Source organism: Pleurodeles waltl, chromosome 7 (genome assembly GCF_031143425.1).
Source record: "Pleurodeles waltl isolate 20211129_DDA chromosome 7, aPleWal1.hap1.20221129, whole genome shotgun sequence".
Taxonomy (NCBI): Eukaryota; Metazoa; Chordata; class Amphibia; order Caudata; family Salamandridae; genus Pleurodeles; species Pleurodeles waltl.
Window position 1 is genome coordinate 1441887082 of NC_090446.1, and position 26718 is coordinate 1441913799.

Consider the following 26718-nt stretch of genomic DNA (forward strand, 5'->3'; position numbering starts at 1 on the left):
GCAGTTTACACTCATGGTTGTTCCCAGTAATTCTTCTGGGTGTGCTAATTCTTACAACAACCACCCACACACAGCCCAGGCTTTGAAGGACAATCTGGGCAGTACATTCAAGTCTCCCTCCGGATACCTCTTCGAAAACACACTCTACATTTCTTAGCTGGAAAGTCTTTTTTGGGTGTGGGAGGAATGTGCTCATCAAAGTGGCGATCTTTCAATCTAGCCACATCCTCCACCACTGCTTCTCTAGGAACTCCAGCATGTTCCACCACAATAAGGCTCTCTATCACTGACTCCTGAAATTTCACATGTCATCTTTGACTCTGGAGACCTATCCTTAAACACAATAAAAGCATTAAAAGTTGTTAAGTGGAAGAGGTGAATTGCTAACTTCTTATACCAAACGTAAGACTTACGAATAGCAGTATAAGGTTCAAACCTTTGATCAACTCTATCTACACCTCCCATGTGCTTATTATAATCTAAAATGCACACAGGTTTGCGCACTTCAGCAACCTGGCCCCAGTCACGGTGGAAGTACTCTCATCATGGATGGTACTTAGCATGTAGACATCCCTCCTGTCTGAAAATTTCAAAGCTAGCATTCATCATTCCGCAAGGCACTGCACTGTCCCCTCTGAAGTTTCTTACAGACAAGCTCCCTTGGATAGCCTTTCTGGTTACAACGAATTGTGCCACAAGCAACAGTGTCCACTCTAAACAATTCCTTGAACAACTGCACTCCAGTGTAAAAGTTATCTACATACAAATGGTGACCTTTGTTGAACAGTCGTCTACCAAGTTCCCACATAATTTTCTCAGTAACTCCAAAAGTGGGAGGACAATCAGTGGGGTCAATACTGGAATCCCTACCAGTGTAGACACGGAAATTATACAAATATCCTGTACTACTTTCAGACAGCATATACAATTTAATTCCATATTGTGCCCTCTTGCTAGGAATGTACTGCCTAAAAACCAAACGACCCTTGAAGAGGACCAAAGACTCCTCCACAGCTATTTCTTTGCCTGGAACATAGATTTCTGAAAAACGATCTACAAAAGGATCAAGGACAGGCCTAATCTTAAAAAGACGGTCAGAATCAGGGTGAGCTCGTGTTAATGCATTGTCAATAAAATGCAGCATCCTAAGAAGAAACAAATACCGATTACGACTCATGGTTGCAGAAAATATAGCAGTTGCCATCAAGGGACTAGTAGACCAATAAGAAGCTAGTGACGGCTTCCTTATCAACCCCATCAAAAGAGTCAAACCCAAAAGCCTTTTCATCTCCTCCAAATTTGTGGGAATCCACTGGGTAGCTCTAGAGTGTGGCCTAAGTCTAGCAGCGTTGTCCCTCAAATACTGCTCCGCATACAAATTAGTCTGCTCAACAATCTCTTCCAAAAACACATCTTCCACAAATAACTCAAAGAAATTGACAGGCAAAATGTTCTCTGTATTGACTCTACACACCGGGAGACCAGTAAAGGCAGGTAACTCTGGCTGCTCCATGTTTGGGGATACCCAGAGTTCAGGTCTTCTAACGGGAAACCTTTCAGCCCCAGGTTGCTGCACTAATGGCACATCAGTGTCCTTCTCTAAAACAGGCCCTTCATCTGCACTGAGTGTGGCTTCCTCATCAGAAGATTCCTCTCCGACAGAAACTTCCCTGACAGAATCTCTCACTTCCTCCTCTGCCTCAGATGCAGAGTCCATCTCATAATCATGAGCAGACAATGACTCAAAAAGCGTACCAACCACCTGCTGAGCGGTCATCCTGTGGCTAGCCATGATCTTTCCTATGAAAATTAACTGGACAAATGCACTACCAACAACCATCACTGTGTAAGATAAGTCAGTGGTTCCCAAACTGTGCGCCACGGCGCCCAGGTGCGCTATCAAAACAAGACAGGGGCGCCATGAGCTGCATCATTACCGATAGCAGTGACCTAATTCTGCAGCTTCATATTAGAATTGAGATAATCCCCTCCATTAAAAAAAAGTCAGAAGCCGTTTTCCTTGTTTAGCGTGCACAGCTCGTGATTGTGGAATTTCTAGTGAGAAATTGAAATACAGCAAGGAAGGGCCTTGAAGTTTAATCCTCAAACACCATCTAATGGAAGTAATTATAGTACACACGAGTTCTATTCACAAAAACCTGCATAATGAATGTGTACTAGGTCTTCAGCTAGAAAATTAGACAACCAAGCATTTTCCAATGCCAAGACCATAAATGAATATAGGAAGAATGTGGTGAGCGGTTTAAATGATTTTAATTTCTTATGCTCCTTGTAAAAGCAAGGATGTATATTTGGAATGCCAGAGTACCCCAATCCTCGGCTGAGTTATTCTGTTCAAGACAGGAGGTAGGTATTGGTACACCCAATCGAGACCAAAAGCTTTTTAGTTTAACCATGGAGATCCTGCTTTGCCACAGAGTTCTGGTAGCCTGCTCTGCCAGTCCATATTTCTCTTCTCTTCTGCAGTTCCTGCAGACATCTGTCACCTACATGGCAAATGACGTACATGGCGTGCATTTCAAGTTATTTTATTCATGATAACCACCACTTTCTGACTGTATTTTATGTTTGAGCGACTAGTTGAGACGGATTTGCTGCCTCTGGCAACAGTGATTACCACAAACTTAACGCAGTGCTAACTTGCCAGAGCAGTAATTAAAACAGCAGTACTTGATCCCCAATTTTAACAGAAATTTACTCTTCTCTAAAGACCAGTAAATTACTACTCGTAGTATTTTACCACTAACATAAGAAGTGCTATTCCTTCTGTTACTTTTATTTAAAAAACTGTTATTTTGGTGGACAAGTGAAAGACTAATATAGTAAAATGCTGACAGAAGGAAACCTACAGCAATACAAATATTCAGTTGGCAGAAAAAAGACAGGTCAGCATTATTTCATGGGTAATGTATACTACTGTAATCCCCCAAAGGTAGCAAACCTAGATAGGCCATATTTTTAATGCTCAGCTCCTCAACACAATAAAGATATGAGAATGAAATAAGAGAACATGCATTGATGGTAAAGTCATCCTGAAAAAAAGAGCCTTTACACACTATTTATAGTACTCAAAGGGAAATTGACATACAGGCTCAAGTTTACTAAGATTTCACACAATGCGATGAAACTTCGAATTTTGCTCTGCATTGTTGCATTAAAGAGAAAACAGAGTGCAGCACCATATATCCATACCTTTGCATGCTGCTGGTGTCACTCCCAGATCTAGCACACAAATAGGCTGCTTTGTGCGACCCACAGTCAAACACCAGAGTGCAGAGGAGAGCATATGCTGTCTAGCATAGGATTAGTACTGGAGACATTCCCCTCAGTACAGATTTCTAAGCATAGTTTATATTGTTTCTGACTTAACCAGTTATATATTTTTTTAATTAAACAACTATTTTTATGTTGTTACATCTATGATTATAATACCTTCATTGGCTTTATCCCAATTATTTTCAGCGTGAAAAATGTAAGTACTCCTGAGGCCCGGCTCACATTCCCCCTACCCGCCCCAAAAAAATTAGCATAATGGGGAGCCGCGGCCAATAGGTCAAGGGAGCCGCGGGCCAAAAAAGTTTGGGAACCACTGAGATAAGTAATAAAGTGTAGCTTTATTAGTAAGAGTTATAAACTCAAAAACTATACCGCTCACTCGCCTGAAAAAGCTTGAATCACCAGCAACTACTCTGCACAGACACAGCAATCACCAATGATATCCCACTAAAAAGAAAAAAAGAAAGAAAAGCAAAATAGAAATAACACAACACAAATATCATTGTGCACAAATCTAAGGACAATTTCACACAAGCCTGCATTTAGTACACCACCTACAAACATGTAATTCATGCATGGCAACAATACTCCTTTGGAGTAAATTGTTTTTACTTACCTAAAACATGCAACTGTGCAAACCGCAGGTCAACCACCGCCAAAACCGCAAGGAGCCACAGCAAAGAAAGCAAAAGCTTTGAACTAGAACAAAAAGGAAATACTTCGTCAGTTGACGAACATCCCACCATCAAGCATTTAGAAATTGGTGCCTAAGTGGATTCTGCCATAGGGTCAGATGGGCCTACTAAAAAATAGGCCTATCTGCCCCAAGGAAAGCAGAAAATACCTTTAGTAGTGTGTCACCCCCCCAAGCAAAAAAAAAAACACACACACACTATCCCTGGTGCCTACGTGGCTTCTGCCCCCTTGGGGACAATGGGCCTAAAAAAAATAGGGGGGCAGAAATGGCCGCGGTACACGTGCCCCCAAAAGGGTGCGACCCTTGCCCAAGGGGCCACCACCCCATCCACTAACACACACTATCCCTGGTGTCTAAGTGGCTTTTGCCCCCCGTGGGGGCAGATGGGCCTAAAACAAATAGCGGCAGAAATGCCCAACAGTTCAATACCTCCCTAAACATATAGAAAAATCCCTGGCGTTCTGGTGGTTTCTGCCCCCGTTGGGGGCAGATCAGCCTAAAAATAATAGGCCCATCTGCCCACAACAATCATGCCCCCCACATGGGAGCGACCCTTGCCCAAGGGGCCGCTCCCCAGCACAAAACACAACATAAATAATGAAAAAAAGAAAATCCCTGGCGTCTAGTAGTTTCTGCCCCCCTTGAGGACAGATCAGCCTAAAAATATTAGGCCGATCTGCCCCCAAGGGGGGCAGAAATGGGCACACAAACACGCCCCCCTAATGGGCGCGACCCTTGGCTAAGGGGCCGCTCCCCAACACAAAAACATTCCCACAATAAACAAAAAAAATCCCTGGCATCTAGTGGGCATTCCTGCTGCCTGATCAAAACGCGATCGGGCAGCAGGAATGCTCAAAGAGACACAGGGGAAAAGGAAAACCCTTTCCTTTTCCCCGGTGCCTCTTATTTTACAACCCCCCACCCGCTGGAGGAGAAAATCACCTGTTTCTCCGGCCGCGCACTGGAAGCAAATGGCTTCCAGTGTGAACGGCACTGTGTAATGATGTCATCACGCGATCGCGTGCTGATGTCATTACGGGGGTGGTGGAAGGGGAAGGGCATCCCCTTCCATCCCTGCCTTGGGGGGGGGAACTCCACGGGGGGAGCGCTAGCGCTCCCTCCGGGCTCCGGGGTTAAGGACGTAATGGTTACGTCCTCGGCACAGGAGCACTGTGCCGCAGGACGTAACCATTACGTCCGCGGCACAGAAGGGGTTAAAATGAATCCTTTCGATCCCGAGTGGCAATGATAGAGATTTTTCCGCCTCTCAGATTCCCATTTGGGAAAATCAAAGATTTATATTCATTAATTTGAAGACAGGAGTATTCCCCGTAAATCTCAAACATTTCTCTAATCCTGTCTGAATATGTATCAGGATAGGCCAAACATAGCAGTACGTCATGCCCATTACAAGGATTTACGTTCTTCTCAGGATGAATCCCACCTCCAACCTTCAATTTGCGCATCACCTCTCACCCATTCTGCAAATGGCTCTATACTTAATGCAAACAGTAAAGAAGAACGGGGACATCCGTGGTGCGTTCCCTCTCTATCTGGAATATTTTGGATAGAATGCCATTCACCTTCACTCTCGCTTGCGGTGTGGTGTATAGTAAATGAATCCATTTGCGGAATTTCGGGCCAAGTCCCTTTTTTTGTTAGAATTGCAAACATATAGGGCCATTCCACTGAATCAAATGCTTTCTGAGCATTAGGGACACTACAGCCAGTGGTGCTTGCAGTTTCGCCGCTGGCATCATATCACTGTATAATCTCCTAACATTAAAGCAGGTAGAATGATGCGGCATAACGTTTTTTTGGGTCTGGGTATATTAGATCTAAGATCACTCCCCTTATTCTGTTCATCACTGCATTTGCCAATATCTTTGTATGCACATTAAGCAAGGATATCAGTCTATACGACTCCCATCTATCCGCTGGTTTTCCTGGCTTTATAATAGGAATTACCATCATCGTCCTTAAATCCCCAGGCTATTCCCCTGTTTCATAAGCCTTAATGTGCATGTAGGGGAAGTACCACCTTTGCAGCCAGATGATGAAAAACTTCCACCAGTAATCCATTAGGATCAGAGGCTTTCCCCAATTGTAATTGCATAAGCTTTGTCTTTTTCTCATCTTCAGTTAAATCTGCCTCTAATTCTAGGGCTGTCATCCTATTCAATGTTCTGCACAAACAGTCATTCACAAAGGCTTGTAACTCCGCATCAGGATAACTATGATTCCCCCTATAGAACACCTGCAAATAGCCTGCCAAGGTCTCAGCTAGAAGCTTGCTAGTGTGCACCTTGTGCCGTCTGGGGTGTATCTTCTCCTTTTATGTGATCTCACTGTCTCCCTTGTTGCCAAACATGCAAGTAGTTTCCTTGTCTTATGTCCCCCTTCGTATATTCTACATTGTTGTGCTTGATATACTAACTTAACCTCATTTGTGGCTACTGGCTTATATTCTGCTTGTCTGTGTTCTAATTGTCAAGTTATGTGTCCATTGTGACTGGGCCTGTCTAATCTCTAGGTGCCTTATCACCTCCTCCAACTCCATGCATTTTTGGTCCTTCTTTCGTTTATCCCCTACCTCTCCAGCTATTATCTCACCTCTTAGTGTCACTTTATATACCTTCCATAGGACAGTTTCATCCACGTCTGCCTCCCTATTTTCTTAAAAATTATTATATGTGACTTGGGTCAGTCTCTCCACTTCCTCCAAGGAGGTCAGGTGCCAAGTCACCATCAGCCAGGTGCCCATCTGTCCCTCAGTATGTGCCTGCAACCTGATCTCAAGGGGGGGGGAAAAATTGGAAATACCTCAAGCTTTAAAATGTGCATCTCTACATCTGTGTACTGAGAAATGTGGGAATAAACATATAGGCCCAGATTTAAGAGGGCCTAGCACCTCCTTGCGCCACATTAGCGTCATTTGTTTACGCTAATGTGGCCCAAAGAGGCCAAAATTGTGGCACCAGATTTACAAAGTGGCACAACGCATGCATTGTGTCACTTTGTAACCCCTTGAGCCACATTATGCTTGCACCAGGTATAATGTATGCAAGGGGGGTGTTCAGCATTTTTGACTCCTGCTCAGAGCTTGCGTTAAAAGGGGGCACACCATTGATTACAATGGGCCCCTATGTACGGGAGTCCCAGAGAAATAAAAGTATGTCTTATCTTGAAGATGTGGGGAACACCACAGATTCCACCATGCCCAATGCCTTAATAAATCCACTAAGTTTCTCTCCATGGACTATTCATATTTGTTTTGTACAAGTCCTTTCTACAGAGGGGTCCATTATCATATGAAAATCTCCCTCCAATATCTTCAAAGCCTGTGGAATATCTGTCACTACTCTGCTTACTACCCAGAGTGTATCAGATTGGAGACCTGGAGGAACATATACGTTAATGAGCACCATCACCTCTCCCTCCCAATGGCCCATTATTAGTATATACCAGCCTAAGGTATCTCTCATTATTTTATTTATTTCATAGGGGAGAGACGATCCCTTTTATTTCCTTCTATTCAATGCAGATGCATTCATACCACACATATGTTTCTTTTGTAGAAACACCAGATGTACCCATACTGTGATAGGGGTTTATGTACAAGGACCTGCTTAGTTTTGTGACCCAGCTCATTAACATTCTGTTACAATACTGTTAAACTGTTAGCATTCCTGTATGATTGTCTCTTTGGTTATGTCCCAGCATCTCTGTAGAAATTACTCAGCAACGTCCTCCCTGTTGTATTCCCCAGAACCTAACACAGACTAATAACCCCTCCCCCAAATCCCCACCCACTCTATCTTACTGCGCTGCAGACATCCAACTAGCCACTCCCCTAATTCACTGTACACTATGCACCCCTCAAGAAGAAACAGGAAAAAAAAGATAAGGAAATGAATCAATTACCACTTATATCAAGGGCGGATCCTGATGTCTTGGGTAGCAACGTGAAATCTGTCAGGGTTATACATCTATCCCATCTGGTTCTCCACCAATATCTAGATTATTTCCCCTGAGGTCACTGACATCACTACTGGTGCCGGCGGCTCTGTCTCAGAGGGAATCGACCTCGAGCCATCGGCCTCCAAATCTTCTGTATCTTCCTGTTGCACATCCCATCTTGTACCATCCAATGCTGCTTGTTGCCAATGTAACCCTTCCACAGCCTTTGACCTTTCACTTTCCGCATAATCATGGGTGGGTTTCTGCCTGGATTGTTGACGTGGCTTATGTTTCCATTTTGATTCGATCTAGTTACTTTCTGCACCATCTTTCCTGTGGGGGCAGGTACCCCCTCTTTTCCAGCCACTCCTAGACTTCAAGGTCAAGAAGACATGTGTCTCACCTCCCACAATAACACAGAGTCTTGCTGGGAAGAATAGTGCATATTGGATATTTAGCGACCAGAAATGATGCTTGACTGCCAGATAAGTAGCTCTCTGTTTCTGCACCGCCATTGTAAAATCTAAGTATAGAGTCACATTGGTTCCCTCCAATTGCCAGGGTCATGTGTTCTTTCCTTCTGTAATAGTGCACCTCTGTCTCTGTAGTTTAGAAGTCTCACTATCGTCACTCTGGGAGGTGTACCCTGTTGCAGCATTATGGCAGGCACTCAGTGCGCTCTTTCCTGCATAAACTATTTGGAGGTCTTACCCTCTAGCATTGTATCTGTTAACCAGGTTTCTATATACAGTTCTATGGATGGGCCCTCCACATTCTCAGGGAGACATACCACTCTAATGCTGTTTTGTTGTGATTGTCCTTCCATGTCTTCCATCTGTTCTCGGAGTGCTTTTGCCTCCTTCTCCAATCAGGTTAAGTGCTCACTGTGGCATAAGTTTATGAGCCTTGTACGTGCTAGAGTCGATTTGGTGTCTGACACTCTGTCCACCAATTTCTTGTGATTTTCCCTTAGGAGGTCTGTACATACACATAAGTACACTATTCCCACTGTAATGTGCCACGTAGACATACTGCATGCATACCTTCTTACATCCTGAACGAATGTGAAAGTGTAGCTGGTGATAGTCCACCATTTTACAGTCCTTTACAATGGTCCTAAAACATTAGGCTACTTGTGTCATTTAGAATTGTAACAACACCTCTAGGTTTTGATGCATCACAGAAGCTGCATCAATTCTGAGGCCAACTTCGGTGATGAGCCACTTTTTGGGCAGAATTGTTACATCATAGTTACCATAGATGTGTCAGAATTTCTGATGCACCTTGGGTCCTTGCGCCATGGTGCCCCAAATTGTAAATATAGCACATCCATGGCGTCGTAATGGATTCATGTGCATCTGAACTGTTTTTGATGCATTGCTGCCGCAATGCAGCGATGTGTCATTTCTTGTAAATATGGCCCTCACTTTGTAAACATTGAGCACTGAAAGCGCCTCCGCTGCATCAAAAAAATGATGCAGGGACGGTGCATACTCCTTATAAATATGCTCCAATCTCAGTCTGGGCCCCCCAGCCCAGATATTGTGCTTTGTATTATTACTGTTCTCCCTCGCCCAAATGTAAGAGTACCATATCTTCCCGGGTCTTAATGACAAAGGCTGAGAGCTCCATGCCCCCAGGCTCTCATTATTGTTTCAAAGGCTCCCTCCCGGTTTCTCTGTTGCCCGCGCCAAGAACAGGCTCCCTTTCATCTCTCTCATTCAAATATACTTGAGAATCACCGAGGGCACTAACTTTTTACACCGGCCAGGCAGGGGCTCCGTAGCAAGTTTCTCCTGGGGCTCTCAATAAGGAAACAATGTTGCATGCGGTCCGAACAGGATCCGAGGAGAGGAGCAGGACGCAAGTCACTCTGGTCCTGTAATCTCTCCTTGCCGCCTTGGTATCCCTAGTTCTCCAATGATAGGGCCACTTGGAGGCCGGAAATTTAGTCAGCCCATGACAATCAGGCCTTAGTCTGCAGTTCTATTTCAATCGAGCACCACATTTGCAACCTCTGGCCACAGCATAGACTTGCTCCGTTTCTCAGTTCCGAGGCAGTGGAGCAATGTTAAGGAGCTAGGCTGACATGGTGATGCCTCATCAGACTTTCTGCTCTTCCTGCCGGTGGAGGGGTGCTGTCCTTTACCTGTTGAGCAGGGGGTTCCTATTCAAGTTCACAGGGGTTTTAAGCAGGATATTTGTCACTTACACCAGGGTGGACCATGCAGTAATTTTTGAGCCCAAAACTCAAAATTCAAATGCAAGCAGCAGTGTTTTGAATGTTTGAATGTGAGTGGCCAGAAATCATCTCGAAATTATATTTTTGAGTTGAATATTTACCCAAATGGACCATTTGAATGTGCAAAGCATTTTGCATAATAATGTGTAATTTCACTTAATTTTGTGGTAATTGTGCGTAATCACGCTGCAGCAAGTCATCTAAGTTTTGCACATCCCTAACTTTGTTACATTGTATGTATTGCTCAAGTTTATTGCCTACTTCTATTTCAATGATACTTTACAGGAAAGGTTGGATATTGATGGGACGGTAGTTGCTTGGTGGGAAGTATTTAGATTTATTTTTTTAAGCAGAGATTGAACAATGATATGCTCTACAGTGTCACAGAAATTATACCTGTGTATTGACAATACAGATGGTATCGCCTGCTAAGGCTTCAAAGTTCTCTGTTTTGAATCTCACAGACCATGCATCTAGTTTTTATCCAAAAACATAATATATTGATCATCATCACAATAATAGTCCTACCATAATGTGATTTGTAATCTCACCTGAAGGTCATTTTGACACTTGTACTTGCATCTATGATGTCAAAGAGGCAGTTAAGACCATTGCCTTTGGTGTGGAAGTTATCATTTGTTTTAAGCCTGGTGTGCATAGTGTGGTTCCCCTAACTTTTTGCCTTCTGACTTCATTTTTGCTGGCTTTAGGATTCTGTGCTCTTTGCCACTGCTAACCAGTGCTAAAGTGCAGTTGCTTTGAACTCTAAAATATTGTGGTATTAGCTTATTCACATTTGGCATATTAAATGTACTTGTAAGTCCCTAGTAAAGTGCATTCTACGCACATGGGTCTGAAAATTAAATTGTACTGGTCGGCTTGCAGCAATGATTGTGCCACCCACAAGAGTAGCCCTTTAAAGATGTTTAAGGCCTGCCACTGCAGAGCCTGTATGTGTAGTTTGGAACCTCCAGTTCGACCTGGCAAGAGTATCCACTTGCCAAGGTCAAACGTTCCTTTTTATTACATATGTCATCCCTAAGGTAGGCCCTGGGTATCCCCAAGTGCAGGCTGCAGTGTATTTAAAAAGTTATATATGTACTTCTAAGTTTAAGATGTCCTGGTAGTGAAAAACTATTCATTTTTTTCCCACTACTGCAAGATGTGTATCTCTCCTATAGGTTAACACTGGAGGAGCCTTGAAGTAATGTCTAATTGGGAAAAGATAGAAATTTGGAGTTAGAGTTTAGTGCATCTGGATTCACAATTTAAAATCACAATTTATGGTGAAGTCAGACTTTTAACTGTAAGTCTGAAAATGGCACTATTAGAAAGTTGGAATGTCCTTACTTTAACCATTCTGTGCCTCTGCTTGTCTCTGAATACACATCTGGAGTGGGTGACAGCTAGGGTTTTGTGCATTGGCTCCAAGCAGTCATACACATTCGGAGCTGGGTGTGATTTTTCATCACCAGGCTGATGAGTCTTCCTGGGCTAAATGGGAGGGAGTAGCTCACACACCTGAGTAGGGCTGTTCCTCTCCCCACACAAGTGGCTGAATAATCCTCTGTAGAGTGTCTGGAGCCAGGAAAGGAAGGACATTGGCCTTGTGCATTTTGTAGGCCTCTCTTTGAAATTTTCCCCACTTCAAAGGCTCAACTGGGTATAAGTACTGGACCCCAAACCTCACCAAATCAGTACACTTCAGGATATGAAGGACATTCTACCAGGAAGAAGGGCTGCTGTGTGCCAGGAGGGCCTGCCACTCTGCTCAACTGCATTGCTGTGTTGGCTTGCTGCCTCTTGTCTGGGAGTGAGGAGGACTGGACTTTGCTCTCTATATCCTTTACAAAACCAAGTGGCTCCAAGGGCTTGCTGACTTGCCCCCTGTTCTTGCATTCCAAGGACATTAAAGAATGCCAGCAAATCTGTTCCTGCTGCTCGACTTTACCACTTGTGATTCCAACCCTTTCCTGATGTGTCACTCCAGTCGTGGGCCTTAAAAGTGGGTTTTGCCAGTGGTAGCTTGTGACATTTGAAAGTGGTGGGGGGTAAAAGTTGAGTATGACTTTTATGTAGCGAGTGAAGCACACAAGCTTTATGGACAAACGTGGGGTCCAAGGTTGGTCCTACTCCCAAGACAACATTGAAAAAAGATTGACAAATGGTGCATTTGAAGGCAAATGAATTTAATGAGAAAGGAATGTTTATAAAGCAGTGGGAATGTACAGTCTTGAAATTTTAATCACATTAAAAACTGCCCTACATCCTACTGCATTAATACATTCAACAGTTAATTTAATGTGCAAATTGGAAAGCGCGACAACTTCAGGCCTTTAAAGTGAGTGCTTGCCCAGGAGCTTGCACTGCATGTGGCAAGAACTTTGGAAGAAAATGATCTAACCAGGAATCAGGCAGCACCCCCAGCTGCTGGCTGCAATCAAAATACAGAAATGTGGGCAGACAGGTCTTTAAGTGGAATGTAAAAAGAGGGGGCTCTCTAAAGGGAACATGTAAAATAAATGTCTGTGATTCTCATAGTACCCTACACGGCCTGTATTTTGGTTTCTTCCTGAGATGGTATTGCATCCAGAAATATAACAAAACAACTGACATACACCTAAAACCTGTTAATACTATTAGCTTTGTCAATGGTTGTTAGCTGTTTAAGATAAATTAATAACAACACAGATTATTTAAAATAATTAACATTGGAAATGTTTAAATTCTGAAATTGTGAGACTGTGAATTAAATATTATTGAAACCTATGGAAGGAGTATGGCCTTCAGTTATGTTTGCTTTACGTTAGACATGTATGCACTTTTTCTCTTCACATCTCATCCATCTTCACATTTTCAATCTTCTCTCTTTTTTCTTCAGCACCCACTTTTCACTCTCCCCTGAATGCACTCCCTCGCATCTCCCTCATTTTACCACCCCAAACATACACTGCACTCATTCACATTAAGCATGTTATTTAATTTTGCTTTTGCCTTCTAAATATTTTGACCCCTATGCTTCCCTTCACACACATTTACACTAAATTTCATTTGCAAGTGGAATACATCTGCAGAGAGACCAACACACTGAGAGGCACTTTGTTTTGCCTTCAGCCTCAGCACCAGCGCTCTCAATCAAACCCTCTTACAAACACCTGGCATGAGTCAAAGTATGCACCATGCAAGAGTAACACAATGCACAGAAACACAGCATGATGAAACAGCTAACTCTTTGGGGAATGCAACAATAATTTAAACGTCAAATAAGAGGAACTAAAGGGCTGGCAACATTAGACACATTTTAATCTTCATTGTTGGCATATCAATCCATGTTTTTGGCATTAATGTTAAGGACATGAAGATGGGGCCAATTTTAACTCCATGCAGCAGATAACTGCCTTTTCTGTAAGCATGTAGTTCTCCCCTTGTGCTTGCTCGGATATTTGGAACAATTTTGCAAGGGAACAAAAACACTGCTCGTCTTCTGGTACAATTTTGCGAGGAACAGATATAACAGCTGCACTTCTAGAGGAGCCACTGATCCGCAGCCAAGGTCTGGGGTGTGACATGGGGGAGGTTAGCGTAACAAGGGGTCTCAGTACAATACAAATAACACAACAGTAGCATTATAACCCTTACCCAAGACAAGGCACTTAGGACCGGATGTAGCAATATTCTGAATTGTGACCCGCAAATTGTGAGTCAGAGCGACTCGCAATTTGCGAGTTGCAATTTGGAATGTTGAATGGTGTACCTGACACCATCTGGAACTCGCAAGGGGGTCGCAAAGTCCCGCCTCATGAATATTCATGAGGTGGGTCGCAATTTGTGACCCGCCTTGCGAGTACCGGCATTCACAGGGATGGTGGCCTGCTGCGGACAGCAGACCACCATGTCTGTGACTGCTTTTTAATAAAGCCATTTTTTTTTGTAATGCAGCCCGTTTTCCTTAACCACTGACCACTTTTCCATAGGACCACTGCCTGCTCTGAGAAAATGCTTGCAGTGCCATTCAAAACGGGGAAGGGGTCCCATGGGTACCCCTTCTCTTTTGCGAATGGGTTAGCACCCATTTCAAAAGGGTGCAAGCTGCGATTGGTTTGCGACCGTGTTCGTGGTCACAAAGCAATCCTGCATTGCACTGCGACTCACAATTAGGAAGGGGACACTCCTTCCTAATTGCGACTTACAAACACGTTTTGCGATTCGGTAACCAGGTTACCGAATCGCAAAACGGGTTTTCTGCATTGCAGAGTGCATTTTGCATGTGGCAAAAAGTGAAATATGCTGTTTGCGACGTGCAAACTGCTTCCTACATCTGGCCCTATCTCCCATGTGTTTGCATCCACTCCCATTGCGTGACAAATTGGAAGAAAGGGTGGGATCTTTGCCGGTGAATGACAGATGGCTGCCCTCACGCAGGGATGAAGACTCCAAGCCCAAAATCATGATGCTACAAGTGTCACTGGCCTATAGTGGATATATAGTGGTGTGCGTCACAGTGTAGAAAGTTGCTTTACTGCCTTGCTTCCATCACATGCTACAAAATAAGGCGGGCACACAGCATGGGATAGACAGTCCAGACTTAAATGCATCGATTTGTTTAGGTTCGACTATGACATATCGGCTATCCGAGGATACGATGTGCAGCTCAATGACAACACATCACATGCATCTCAACAGTGCTCGACAGCAACGTGGGACAGAACTGCGCAGCTTGACACCAACATATCTACACGATTGCGTGGATCAGAACAGACTCATTGCCTTCGCAATGCTCCTCAACATTGACGTTTGCTCTATCAAATGTACTTTTTCAGCTGGCTCTGCATGAGTCCTGTAGCCGGCCTACCCTCCATCGCGATCAGCCTGAATGTTAGATTTGCCCCGGTTTAGCGTGACCTCAAGTAACTTTTAAGCTTTTGACTAAAAGCTCCACATTGCAGTTTATTCTTTAAAGTTTATACTTTCAAAAATCATATCTCAAAATCCGCTTATTGGATTTTTGTTGTTTTGGTCTTGTTGTGGTCTAGTTTTGCTCAGATAAATATTCTCTATTTTTCTAAACTGGTGTCGAGTCTTTTTCTGCTGTCCATCACTGTGTTACTGTAATCTAAGTGTTGCACAAATACTTTACACATTGCTTTTTAAGTTAAGCCTGACTGCTCTGTGCCAAACTACCAGAAGGTAAGCACAGGCTATTATAGGGTGTGTATCTGACTTACCCTGAGTAGGATTGTGGTCCTTACTTGGACAGGGTGCATACATCTGCCAACTAGAGACCCAATTGCTAACAGTTTGCATGGTTTTTGTGTGAAATATGCATATGGTGAATTTGAGGGCGCTCAACCCCAACGGGTGGTCAACCCTCACCACACATGGCCTTTGACTGTGCAGAGAATGAGATTGACCACAGGTCCTGGTCTCCCAACCCCCATTGTGCACCCAACCACACACGAGCAGCAAGGATACTATTGCCTCAGTTGACATCATGAACCATTAGGCCAAAGGACCAATTGTTATAAATATCACCAGAACGTTGGAATGACAATGTCTGACCACATTTCACGTTATCTGTTATGAATTATTATTACATGTAATGTCGGATTAGATAGCTTAAAAAAGTTGTTTTATCAATGAGCACTAATTGGAGTTATGATGGAAACCTTTCAGGAATAAATTGCTACTAAAATAATGAACAATAGTGAATGCCCGTGGATTTATTAGATTCTTTAACGGCAGCATTTACTGCATGATTATTGATAAACCACATTTTGCACATTATTTGCCACATTTTGCACAGATTTGCAGATTTCACAAAAATATTTGCTTCTAGCTTACAGTAATGCATCCATGGAATGTGTTGCATAATATGGGTTTTTATGTTGCTGCATTTTGAGAAATAAAATCATCCAAACACGATGTAACATTTACCAAGCAAGCTGAACCATCAATCATTGTTACATGATTCAGGCAATAGAGTTGAGTTGCTGTACAGTTTATTTCCAGTTTTTTAGATGCCATTCAACCCCTTAAAAAGTCCTTGTTCTTGGAACCCATGGAGAGAAACATGACAATAGGTTGGCAACGGCATGTATCCTGGTGTTGGGCTGCGTTCATACATCTTTGTGCTGCAACATTATTTGGGTCATTAATAGACATATAACACTATCCATTTTCTCAGCTGTCTGTTGCCTTTTTGACACATCCACTGTCTTCCATTGCATGTCTCACCCATACTTCAGTCACAACCGTCCATCTCTTCCTGTCCTCCCTCTGCTTTTTCGTCCAGCTTATTAGCTCACGGCTCACTTTCTAGGATCTCACCCCTGTGCTTGGAACAAAACATTCTTCCTGGGGTTTTAGACTGCTTTATTAATCCTCCCTTACAGTCTGCCCTTCAGAGTCTCTGGTCTCCATCACTCTCAGCAGAAATTGAGGTGCATGTATTTGGGATGAGAAGCAAAGTATCAATCCTCTATCTGCACTGGGATAAGCGGATTGCACCTTTAGCTATAGAATCGTTGCTTAGTCATACAATTTACCATATATTTTTGGGCTCTGATGGGTGCTTGGGTCAGAGGGCTCTCAAATAAATTACAATTACCCATTTTGCAGTGCAAAGTAAATTATTTTATTTTTCCCATACACATTTTTCTCAGTAGAACTTGACAAATTTAGAATTCAAACGATTTTTGTGTTTATCCAGTGTAGCCAAAGTTGTCAAAGTCTATCTGGCCTTATGTATTGTGTGAGCATTAACGAATGAACTCACCTGACGTGTTTCATTTGAGGTTACTATAAGGACTATATTTAAGCATTTGCAGCAGTATACCAGGTGCAAAGATATATTGTTAATGTCTGCTCTTACTGGGTATCACTTGATATAAGTTCTTCTCAATATCAAACGATTCTAACTATACAAAAAGATCTAAGAAACATAAACCTGGATCTTTAAGGGCTGAGCAGAAACATTCTGGTCTCTTAAAAGCAGGTTATGAGCCTAAAATGTTGTTTTTAGTTGTGAAGAGCGATATATCTGTGGGCAGCCCTGGTCATCTGTTTACATGTTTATATCAGAAACACAAACACACACACTTCTAGTTCAGTCAGACTTCGCCATCTTTATCAGTCCCTGTTCAGTCCTCATAGCATACGCGTAACACAGCAGCCGTTCACACACACGCACACACCCACACACCCACACAAACACATTTCTAGCCTTGATTAATCCTATTGCATTAGAGATAATACACACTATACACAGAAGTTGCCCCATCAGCAAACTCGCCTTACACTGTTGCACTCAGTCAATAAGATACTGTTGGTGTCTCCTGATACTTTCATCAGTACGTCTGCCTCAGCAGAGTCCCACTGGAGGCCAGATTTGTAACCCTGTATCAGTCCATACTCCAAGGCATCAGCCCAAATTGGCAGGCATACACACCATAGCACCTGGGAGAAAACCATCACTTTCAGCATGGTTCAAGCCGAGTCAAGTGTATTGCTTGTGGTGGTTGTAATGTGTTTGCCCCTCAATCACTGCATTTGTCTCCACATACTAGAAGCAGAAATGACAGCCGACCCAGGGGCTTAGATGTAGACTATGGTTAAATTATTTTCCCCTTTCAGCATACAGAGATAATGTGGCATAATTCCTACAGCTGCCGACTTTGCAACTGGGGAACAAAGTTCGAGGCTTGGCCTTGACTTAACCTCCGGTGATTCCGAGCAAATCACTGAAGGCCGTATGTAGTAAAGCTTTTTCCCATAGACACAGAATGGGTACAATCTTTTGATACGCCTGGCCCTTAATTTCCCCGTGCGTACAAAAACTGAACACGTGCTTGTGTAGTGTAACTGGGGCTCACGTAGAGCGCTCAAATACCTTCGTGTTGAGTTCCCACGATATACAACTGCAAAAAAAATTGATTGGTCAGTGGGTGAGAGTGCATAATGTCTGCTGGTCACTCAAACAGCTGGACTGCCATGTTTCATGCTATTCACACTATTTCTTCTACATTTCTAGGACCTCACGACATTGATTTCCAGAACACCACTAAGAAAATCAAGATCCAGACAGGACAGACAATCACCTTTGAATGTGCCACGCAAAAGAAGACCCCCATTGTCTTCTTCATCTTCACCAACGGCAACAGCAGCGACATCAGATGCCCTGAAAGTTCAAAGGTGGTACTTAACGACAGGATAGAGGCAGTCTGCCATTTGGAAGGAGAAGATAGCCTCAGAGCCACCTGGACCATCAGGCAGGTGGACAAGGTCGACAACGGGACACAGGTGATCTGCAGTGCTGTGGGGCAGAAGAACATCACGTCATTCTTAAGTGTGGAAGGTAATCCAATGCTTCCTTTATGCCCACTCTGCCTGTGGTAAATCGAGTGCATACATTAACTACGATGAGTCATGTTTACCCAGGTTCCGTGAAATTCAGATTTGTCCCTCTTATGATACACTTTTTCATTTTATGACCTGTGGTAAAAAGATTTTTTACAGCTCATTTTAAAATGTGTGTTACATTTGATTATCAATGATTTGCATTTTTTAGGGTCGGGCGCGAGCACTCTCACCCCTGTTGCAATCTCCTCGAGGGCACCGGCAAACTACTGAAAACATAAAAGGCTCTCTGTTTTCTTCATGGCTTCTGGACTACTTATTTTTAATTTCCTACACAGCGTGATCTCACTGGGCAGTAGTCAAGCGCTTTGCATGAAATTGACCCTGTTACATGGAAAATTGCACTTTTGCCGGTTACATGGATAATTGCACTTTCGTTGATACGTTTGACTAGGAGCAAACGTCTGTTTCCTTTTGTGTGTCTCCTTCAGGCTCATGGAGGCTCTCGGCTCACTTATGTGAAACTTTTTTACTTTTCATTTTCAGTTTATATGGCAAGTAAAGTCCAGTTAGGAGTTTACAAGGCTAATAGCTCTACCTCGAGCAAATGCGAGACCCATTGCATTGTAAATGCTTGTTTCTATTACTCTGTTATTTTACATGTCTGCCCTCAAACACTGTTGCACCAAGTTGCTATCTTGAATTTCTTTGTGAACTCTTACAATTTCCTAGTTGCCCTTCTGTGAGTGAATTCGCTGTGATGCCTGTTGCATTTTCTGGTGCATCGGCTAATGAATTGTTTGAATGGCTTCAATGCAAACAGGGAACGATCCAGCAGCTTGTTTCTATGGTGGTGAAAGTGTTCAATTAAAAAGAGAAAGCACAGCTTTCTAATTCAAAATTACCTACTAGCACCTTTAGGAACCTGATCTGGGTTGTAGGGGCACATAATCTAGGGGACTGGGACACTTTACATAATATTTTTCCCTCCAGCTGCAATGTTTACTCTTCAAAGACTAAACGAAAACAAGCATTGGTAAATGCAATACGTTTTGCCAATCGATTAATAATAAGCTGTTTTTTTTTGTTGTAAGTTGTAGCTTGGTGAGCAGCAGAGCAATATAAATTATTGAAAATCCGTTAAAGTGTTATAACTTGTTTATTGAGAAAGACAATATATTGTGCTGTAACTGGTGGTACTATAAAGAGGTGAGTACCGGCCCATTGAAAGCACTGGCTATGTCTAGAACTATTCAAGTGATAGTTCTACCAAACCCACAAGGTGTCAGTGGGATAGATTGGATCTGGCTGGATTGGGGTGAGGTGAATTGGATTGGTGTGACAGGCACTGGATAATAATGGGGTTGAGTGGGGTGGATTGGAGTGGGGCAGACTGGAGTAGGGAAGGTATTTTTGGATTGAAGTAGGGAAGATTAGAGTGGGGAAGATTGTTTTGGATTGGAGTAGGGCAAATTGGAGTGGGGCAGACTATTTTGGATTGGAGTGTGGTTGACTGGAGTGGGACAGACTGTTTGGGATTGGAGTGGGGCTGATTGGAGTGAGAGCAGACTGTCTGGATTGAAGTAGGGTAGATTGATGTGGGGCAGATTGGAGTGGGTCATATTGTTTTGGACTGGAGCAGGACTGTTTGGTGTGGAGCAGATTGGAGTGGGGCAGATTGGAGTGGGGCAGATTGTTTTTGATTGGACTGGGGCAGATTGGAGTGGGCGAAATTTATTTGGATTTGGAGTGGGGCAGATTGCTTTGGTTAGGGGTGGGACAGATTGTTTTCGATTTGGAGTGGGGCAGATTGTTTTTGTTTGAAGTGGGGCCGATTGTTTTGGTTTGGAGTGGGGCTGATTATTTTAGATTGGAGTGGGGCAGATTGTTTTGGGTTGGAGTGAGGCAGATTGGAGTGGGGCAGATTCTTTTGGATTAGAGGGGGGCAGATTGTTTTGAACTGGAGTGGGGCAAATTGATTGGTCCAAAGAAGTGTGATCATTTGGTAGTTGCTGGCTTAGACACCCTTAGGTTAGTTGAAATTCTGAGGAACAGATCTGTAAGGTCCATATGGTCAGATTACTTGGAATATTTTTTGTCATATTCCGAAGAGCATATTTTTTTGTATGTTCCTGTTTTCTTTAGCGTACATACTTCGGAATAATGGAAGCCAGAGCAAACAACTTTGTACCTGAACCGTCAATTTCAAGTCCTTTCATGGACTCATCATCCTTTGATTCTGGACAAATCATTGAATCTTTCCCTTCCTAATAATCATAATTTGATCTCCTGTAATGTAGTCTGGTGCTCATGTAGAGCTCTCTTATGCCCTTAGGCCAAGTTCACAAAATAATAAAAAAGTTTAATGGTCATCCACCCGTTATTTGTCCCCTCAAAAGAAAATCACTTTTTTCAATCATGAAGCAACACAACTGGAATACGACCCGTAGTGCAGAACGCATACACAATTTCCTATAATGCCTAATAATCTGTCAAGTAGGGAAGCAGCCTTATGCAGTATTCTGAAAATAACTATGTTTTGAGTGCCTTAAGTTCATCTAAGTTTGCGTTGATATCTTCCGTCAAGATTTGTTAATAGCAATGCATGCTGCACTGAAAGCTGCACATCTTAATTAGATTGAAATATAAGTAATCTGATAAATACACTGGCCAAATCCACAGCGAAACTGTCAGCACTGAAAATGTTTCAGGGCAGATGTAAGAGCCCCTAGCGCCTCTTGCGCCACATTAGCATCATTCGTTTTATGCTAAAGAGGCCCAATGATGCCAAAATCACTGCACTGGATTTACAAAGTGGCACAATGCATGCATTGTCCCACTTTATAACCCTTTTCACTACATTATGCCTATGCCAGGCATAATGTATGCAAAAGGGGCATTCCCTTGTTATGGGGGGTGAAAAAATGGCGCAAAGAAATCTAAAAGATTTCTTTGCTTCATTTTTTCAGCACTTTTAAAGCCTGCTCAGAGCAGGCGTTAAAAGGAAGCTCCCACTGGTTTCAATGTGCCTCAGTGGGCTTTGCAGGAATAGCTTTAGCACTAATCATGCAAAGCTCCCAACTGGCCTAAAAAATATTGACGCCAGTTCCCTAACACCCACAATGATGTGCCATATCTTAGATACGGCACACACATGGTGGCATTAGGGGGGTCCTAAGGGGCGCAAGGAAAGTGGTGTTGCACTGGGTGCAGCACCACTTTCCTTAAATCAGGCCATCTGTATTTAACTTCTCTGCTTGCAGTTTACCTGACCTTTGTGAAAGTGAGCCACCTGGTGGTTATCTTGGGGAATGAAGAAGACTAATTGAGCCAGTAGAGCATCACAGGGAGAAGAGTTTGCCACCAAATGGATGCTCGTTTGCGAAATGCAGCATTACAAAACTGGAACTGAGCTTTTATCATGCATTCAAATTAATACAGAAATACAGTTCTGTGAGAAGAGTAGTTGAGGGCTTGTCCCTAAGATCAACGTTGCATTGCACAGCCTGACCACTCTTGCACCACCTTACAACATGAATATACATGCATGGTGTCAGAGTCACCAGATCCTCGGGGTCTGCGCACGTTCCCAACATGTGCACCACCAGACAGCGCCAATACTCTGATTAGAATGTCACAAAGTCTAAGAGAGTCCAAGTGGGGAAAAGGGGATTAGGTAGGGAACAGCTGGGAAGGAGACCTGTAGGAAACAAAAGGTTAAACAACACAACATCAGAATAAAACCACATTTAGATTCATAAAAACTCTCTGTTGAATCTAGGATTCAATGATACTCGGAACATTAAACAACACTCTATTGCGTCTAGAGTTCAGTGATACTCGGAACATAAAATAACACTCTGTTGAGTCTAGAGCTCTGTGACACTCAGAACATGAAATAATACTCTGTTGAGTCTAGAGTTCTGTGATACTCGGAACATGAAATAACACTCTGTTGAGTCTAGAGCTCTGTGATACTCGGAACATGAAATAATACTTGGACTGAGGAAACATGAATGGTCTAGAACTAATTAGTCTCTAATTAGGCCTCATGAAATCTAGGTACCTGGAAAAGAATCAAGAATGGTTTGTACAATGTTTTATATGGAATTTTCATGAATTGTAACATACTGTTCTAGGAATACAAGAAAACTTCTAGAACAATGTCCCAGAACAAACACTGCCTCATTAGATGAGGATAAAAGCCCATCCAAACATCCCTTGGAAAACAATAGGAATTGTACTAAAGACTTAACATGCACATAGAATGTAACATCTTGAATTTAACACCTCTGCAGAAAATTGAAGGGCCCTGGATAATTGTGTGCACTTCAGGAAACACTACACATCAAAGTTTTGATTGCCATAAAATGATAGCGCAAATTATAAGCGATCTGACATCAAGTTTTAAATGCGGGAAAAGAAACGTGCACACTGCTGATTTCAACAAGAATATGCAAATGCTTGAAATGATCGCGCACACTGCAAGCGATCTGAAACATCAAGGTTTAATTGCGGAAATGAATCAAGCGTCTTGCCGATTCGAATGCCCCCATGTAAATGCCATGAAATGATCGCGCACAATGAATATCATGAGTTAAGCACAAGAAATGAATCGCGCGTCTTGCCGATTCGAAAGCCACCATGTAAATGCCATGAAATGGTAGCGCACACTGAATATCAAGAGTTCAACACAAGAAATGAATTGCGCGTCTTGCCGATTCGAATGACACCATGTAAATACCATGAAATGGTAGCCCACAATGAATATCACGAGTTCAACACAAGAAATGAATCGTGCGACTTGCCGATTCGAATGCCACCATGTGAATGTCAAGAAATGATAGCACCCAATGAATATCACGAGTTAAGCACAAGAAATGAATCGCGTGTCTTGCTCATTCGAATGCCACCATGTGAATGCCAAGAAATGGTAGCGCACACTAAATACCACAAGTTAAACACAGGAAATGAATTGCGCGTCTCGCCGATTCAAATATCAGCATGCAAATGCCAGAAAAAGCCAAGTGCACATTCACACGCACAAGGTAAAATCTTTTATCATGAAAATTAGGCCCAAGAACTCGAAAGCCTTCGAGAACGGGATCGGGGGCCCAGCCTGACCTCCGTCTTACCGCCCTGATCAAGAATCACCAACAAAGTGAAGGGCAAGGCCTGGAAGATCAAAGTAGTAGCTCAGGAAGTTGCTGCTGCTCTGCACCGGGACCTCTGAATAGTGAGCACGTGGAGCTGGGCTGGCTCCCTTATATAGAGTCTTGGCACAGCCCACAAACCACACCCAGTCATGCTGCAGAGGAAGCTTCTAGAAGGCCCTGGAAAAGGACCACACCCTGACACACTCTGAAAGTCTGCAGCAATACATTGCAAATGAACAGTATTTATAAGCACCTTGAATATAAGTCTTCAGGATTAAACTCTGCAATGCAAAAGGTTAAACAACAGCACATCAGCATAATGCATGAAATACGTTGTCTTGGAAGTGCTGGGTTTTTGCATTCCAGTCGCCCGTAGAGCACGCTCTGCCCTGATGTTGACACATGGTTGAAAATGCATGAGAACAACTAATCAAACAAGTTGGCCGGCGTTACTTTGGAACGCACAACGGGAATGCATTTCAATTGTGCCTTCCAAAGGAGTGCCAACCATCTTGTATGCTGATATGCTTAAATCCATCGACCTTGAAACTGGGGAACAGGGTTCAAGTCTCGCAAAAGGCTCAAAATCCTGAGATTCAGGGCAAATCACTTTCACTCAATCTGTCTCTGCCACTTAATCCCTCTGGTTCTGGAATGTGTCTGTCTGTAATAGAATTGGTGCTCGTGTTTTGTGGTATGTAAAATTGCACCAAAGTGCTGTGCAGTGGAAGCCTAAATAATAGAACTGGTGCTCTTATATCGCGCATTGTAAAAGTGCACAAAAAAGCGCTGTGCAGGGGAAACCTAAAAAAAAGAAGTTCCAAAAGTGGATGAAAATAGTAATTGAGCAATGTGACACTGATAAGAGAAACACACAGAGAAACACAAAAAAATAATATGCTGCAGCCAAAAGAAAAGGAGGAAAGGTAAGTGGCAAACACAGTAACCAATGAAAAGCAAGGGCGGGATGCATGCCCCTTTCAAGATTTATATTAAATACAATAGATTTCACATGCACAGTCGAGTGCTCTGTAGGCGAAACATAAACAGAACTTGTATCATGGTTCTTTTATGAGAGCCTTCTTATGGCAGAATTAAAAACTGTTGCACATACATTACAAACTAGTACACATAGACCTGAAGCATTAATCATTGATAGGGATGTCCATATATATTAAGGTGACAAAATTGTAACATTTGAAGTGGACTGTGAATTTTAAAAAAAGGTGGGGACCGGCAATTACTTTGTTGCAAATTAAGCAACAGTTAGCACAAGTTCAATATATCAAGGCCCTTGTTACCTGTTTGGAGAAAATAGTGATTCCTGCAGAAACAGAAATAAGTGCCTAAATTGGAATCATAAAAGTACACATTCCAACATTTTCACTCTTGAGGTTTCGAAGGGAATCATTTGGTAAACTGTGTACAGTGAATTTGAGTTGGATGAGGGAAACAGTGAAATCAGTGCATAGAGCAATGATTTCTGTGGTTACCGTCAACTAGCACTTGGGAGAAAATTCCTCACCTGGTAATTATCTCTCTCCATGGTGTAGGTTAACCAGTGTGGGACGTCTGACCTAATTTACACTAAACTCATGACAAGGGTCCTATTATGATACTTTGACACAAAAGATGTGTTAAAGGAGCCATAGCAGACAACTGATTTCATTCTCAAATGCAGGACTGTACAGGTTTATCCTAGACTTATGGCCACCCTGTGTAAATGACCCTCCTGTACCAAATATCCCTTAGCAGCACCCTGAGTCCCGATTTTTTGCTGCTCTAGGCACCCTATGAACAGCTTGTATTGTCTGGAAAGATGACTATTATTGAAAATTGTTCAGAGCCAAACACTTAGGATCCATGTCAGGTACGTACATGTAGAATGAAGTCAGATGCAGCTTTCTGCATTGATAGGAAGGACCTCCCCCTTTTTTCCCTTCAAGTTGCACAGCATGATGATCTGTGCTTTTTTCGTACATCCTGAAATTGTTTGAGTGGGAGCAACAGAAAAAGGTTCTTATACTTCATAGAGCAAGCAGTAAGTATGTGCAAATCTTTAGTCTCTAAACCTTTACAACACCACTGGGTTGACACCATTATCACAGAGAAATTCCCAGTTTAATTAATCCTGAAAATACCTACGGCTATATTTACAAAATGTTGGCACAGAGCAGCACATCAAGTCATCTTGCTGTGTTGCCCTTGTTAGCGCGGCCTTGGCCTATCTATTTTGTGTAACAATAGTAAGCATTCAGCCTTGCTTAAGGTCGATGAACCTTTTGACTCATTTAAATTAATATTGTAAGGTTTTGTAACGCACATCAATAATAAACAGTTCAACAACAAAGGAGAGTCAGTAAATGACGCATCATGACCAATTTGGCCAAGAATAACCACACCATTGCTATGAATTAAAATGTTTATTTCCCTATATTAACAACGTGGAAGTCATGAAAATTAGTTTCAACATCAAATGATAAAGAAAAAGAAACATCACAGTCTGACCATATCTCCAAAAGTATCTTAACTTGAACAAGCCAACAAGAACGAGAATCTCAACAGTGTGAAAACACTCATTAATAGCAGCAATATTTGAGAAAGAGATATATAATACATTTGTTCAGCAAGCAAAATTAATATCAGTTAATTGGTGTAATGAAACACCTCCCTAACCTCAAAGTAGCATTACCATGTTGGGCTTCATGCAAATGTTTTAGAAACATTCAGGCCACATAATTTTTCTTTCCGATGCAAAACTGCACAAATTACGTCATTCCAAAGCACCAGCCAGGTGCCAAATTTATGGAATTCCGCAAGCCGGCGCAAAGGGTGGACTAACGTCTGGGAAAATGACATTAGCTGAGTGGCGGTATGGGGGAGGGGTTTTGCACCAAAAAATGACGTTAGGCTGGTTAAAGACAAAAAAAATGCCTCTGACCAGCCTAGCGTCATTTCTTGATGCAAAACCATTCATATCACATGACTCCTGTTTTATAAAAGACAGGAGT

The 26718-nt window shown here is 42.7% G+C and overlaps 1 protein-coding gene across 1 annotated transcript in view; it reads left to right on the forward strand.

Moving 5' to 3' along the window:
• The window catches only part of LOC138246460 (uncharacterized), a 95008-nt gene that overhangs the window by 14163 nt on the left and 54127 nt on the right, over positions 1-26718 (forward strand). Inside the window, exon 2 of the mRNA XM_069201096.1 lies at positions 18226-18549. Coding sequence (XP_069057197.1) covers positions 18226-18549 — 324 coding nt within the window. The remainder of the gene's footprint in view (positions 1-18225; positions 18550-26718) is intronic.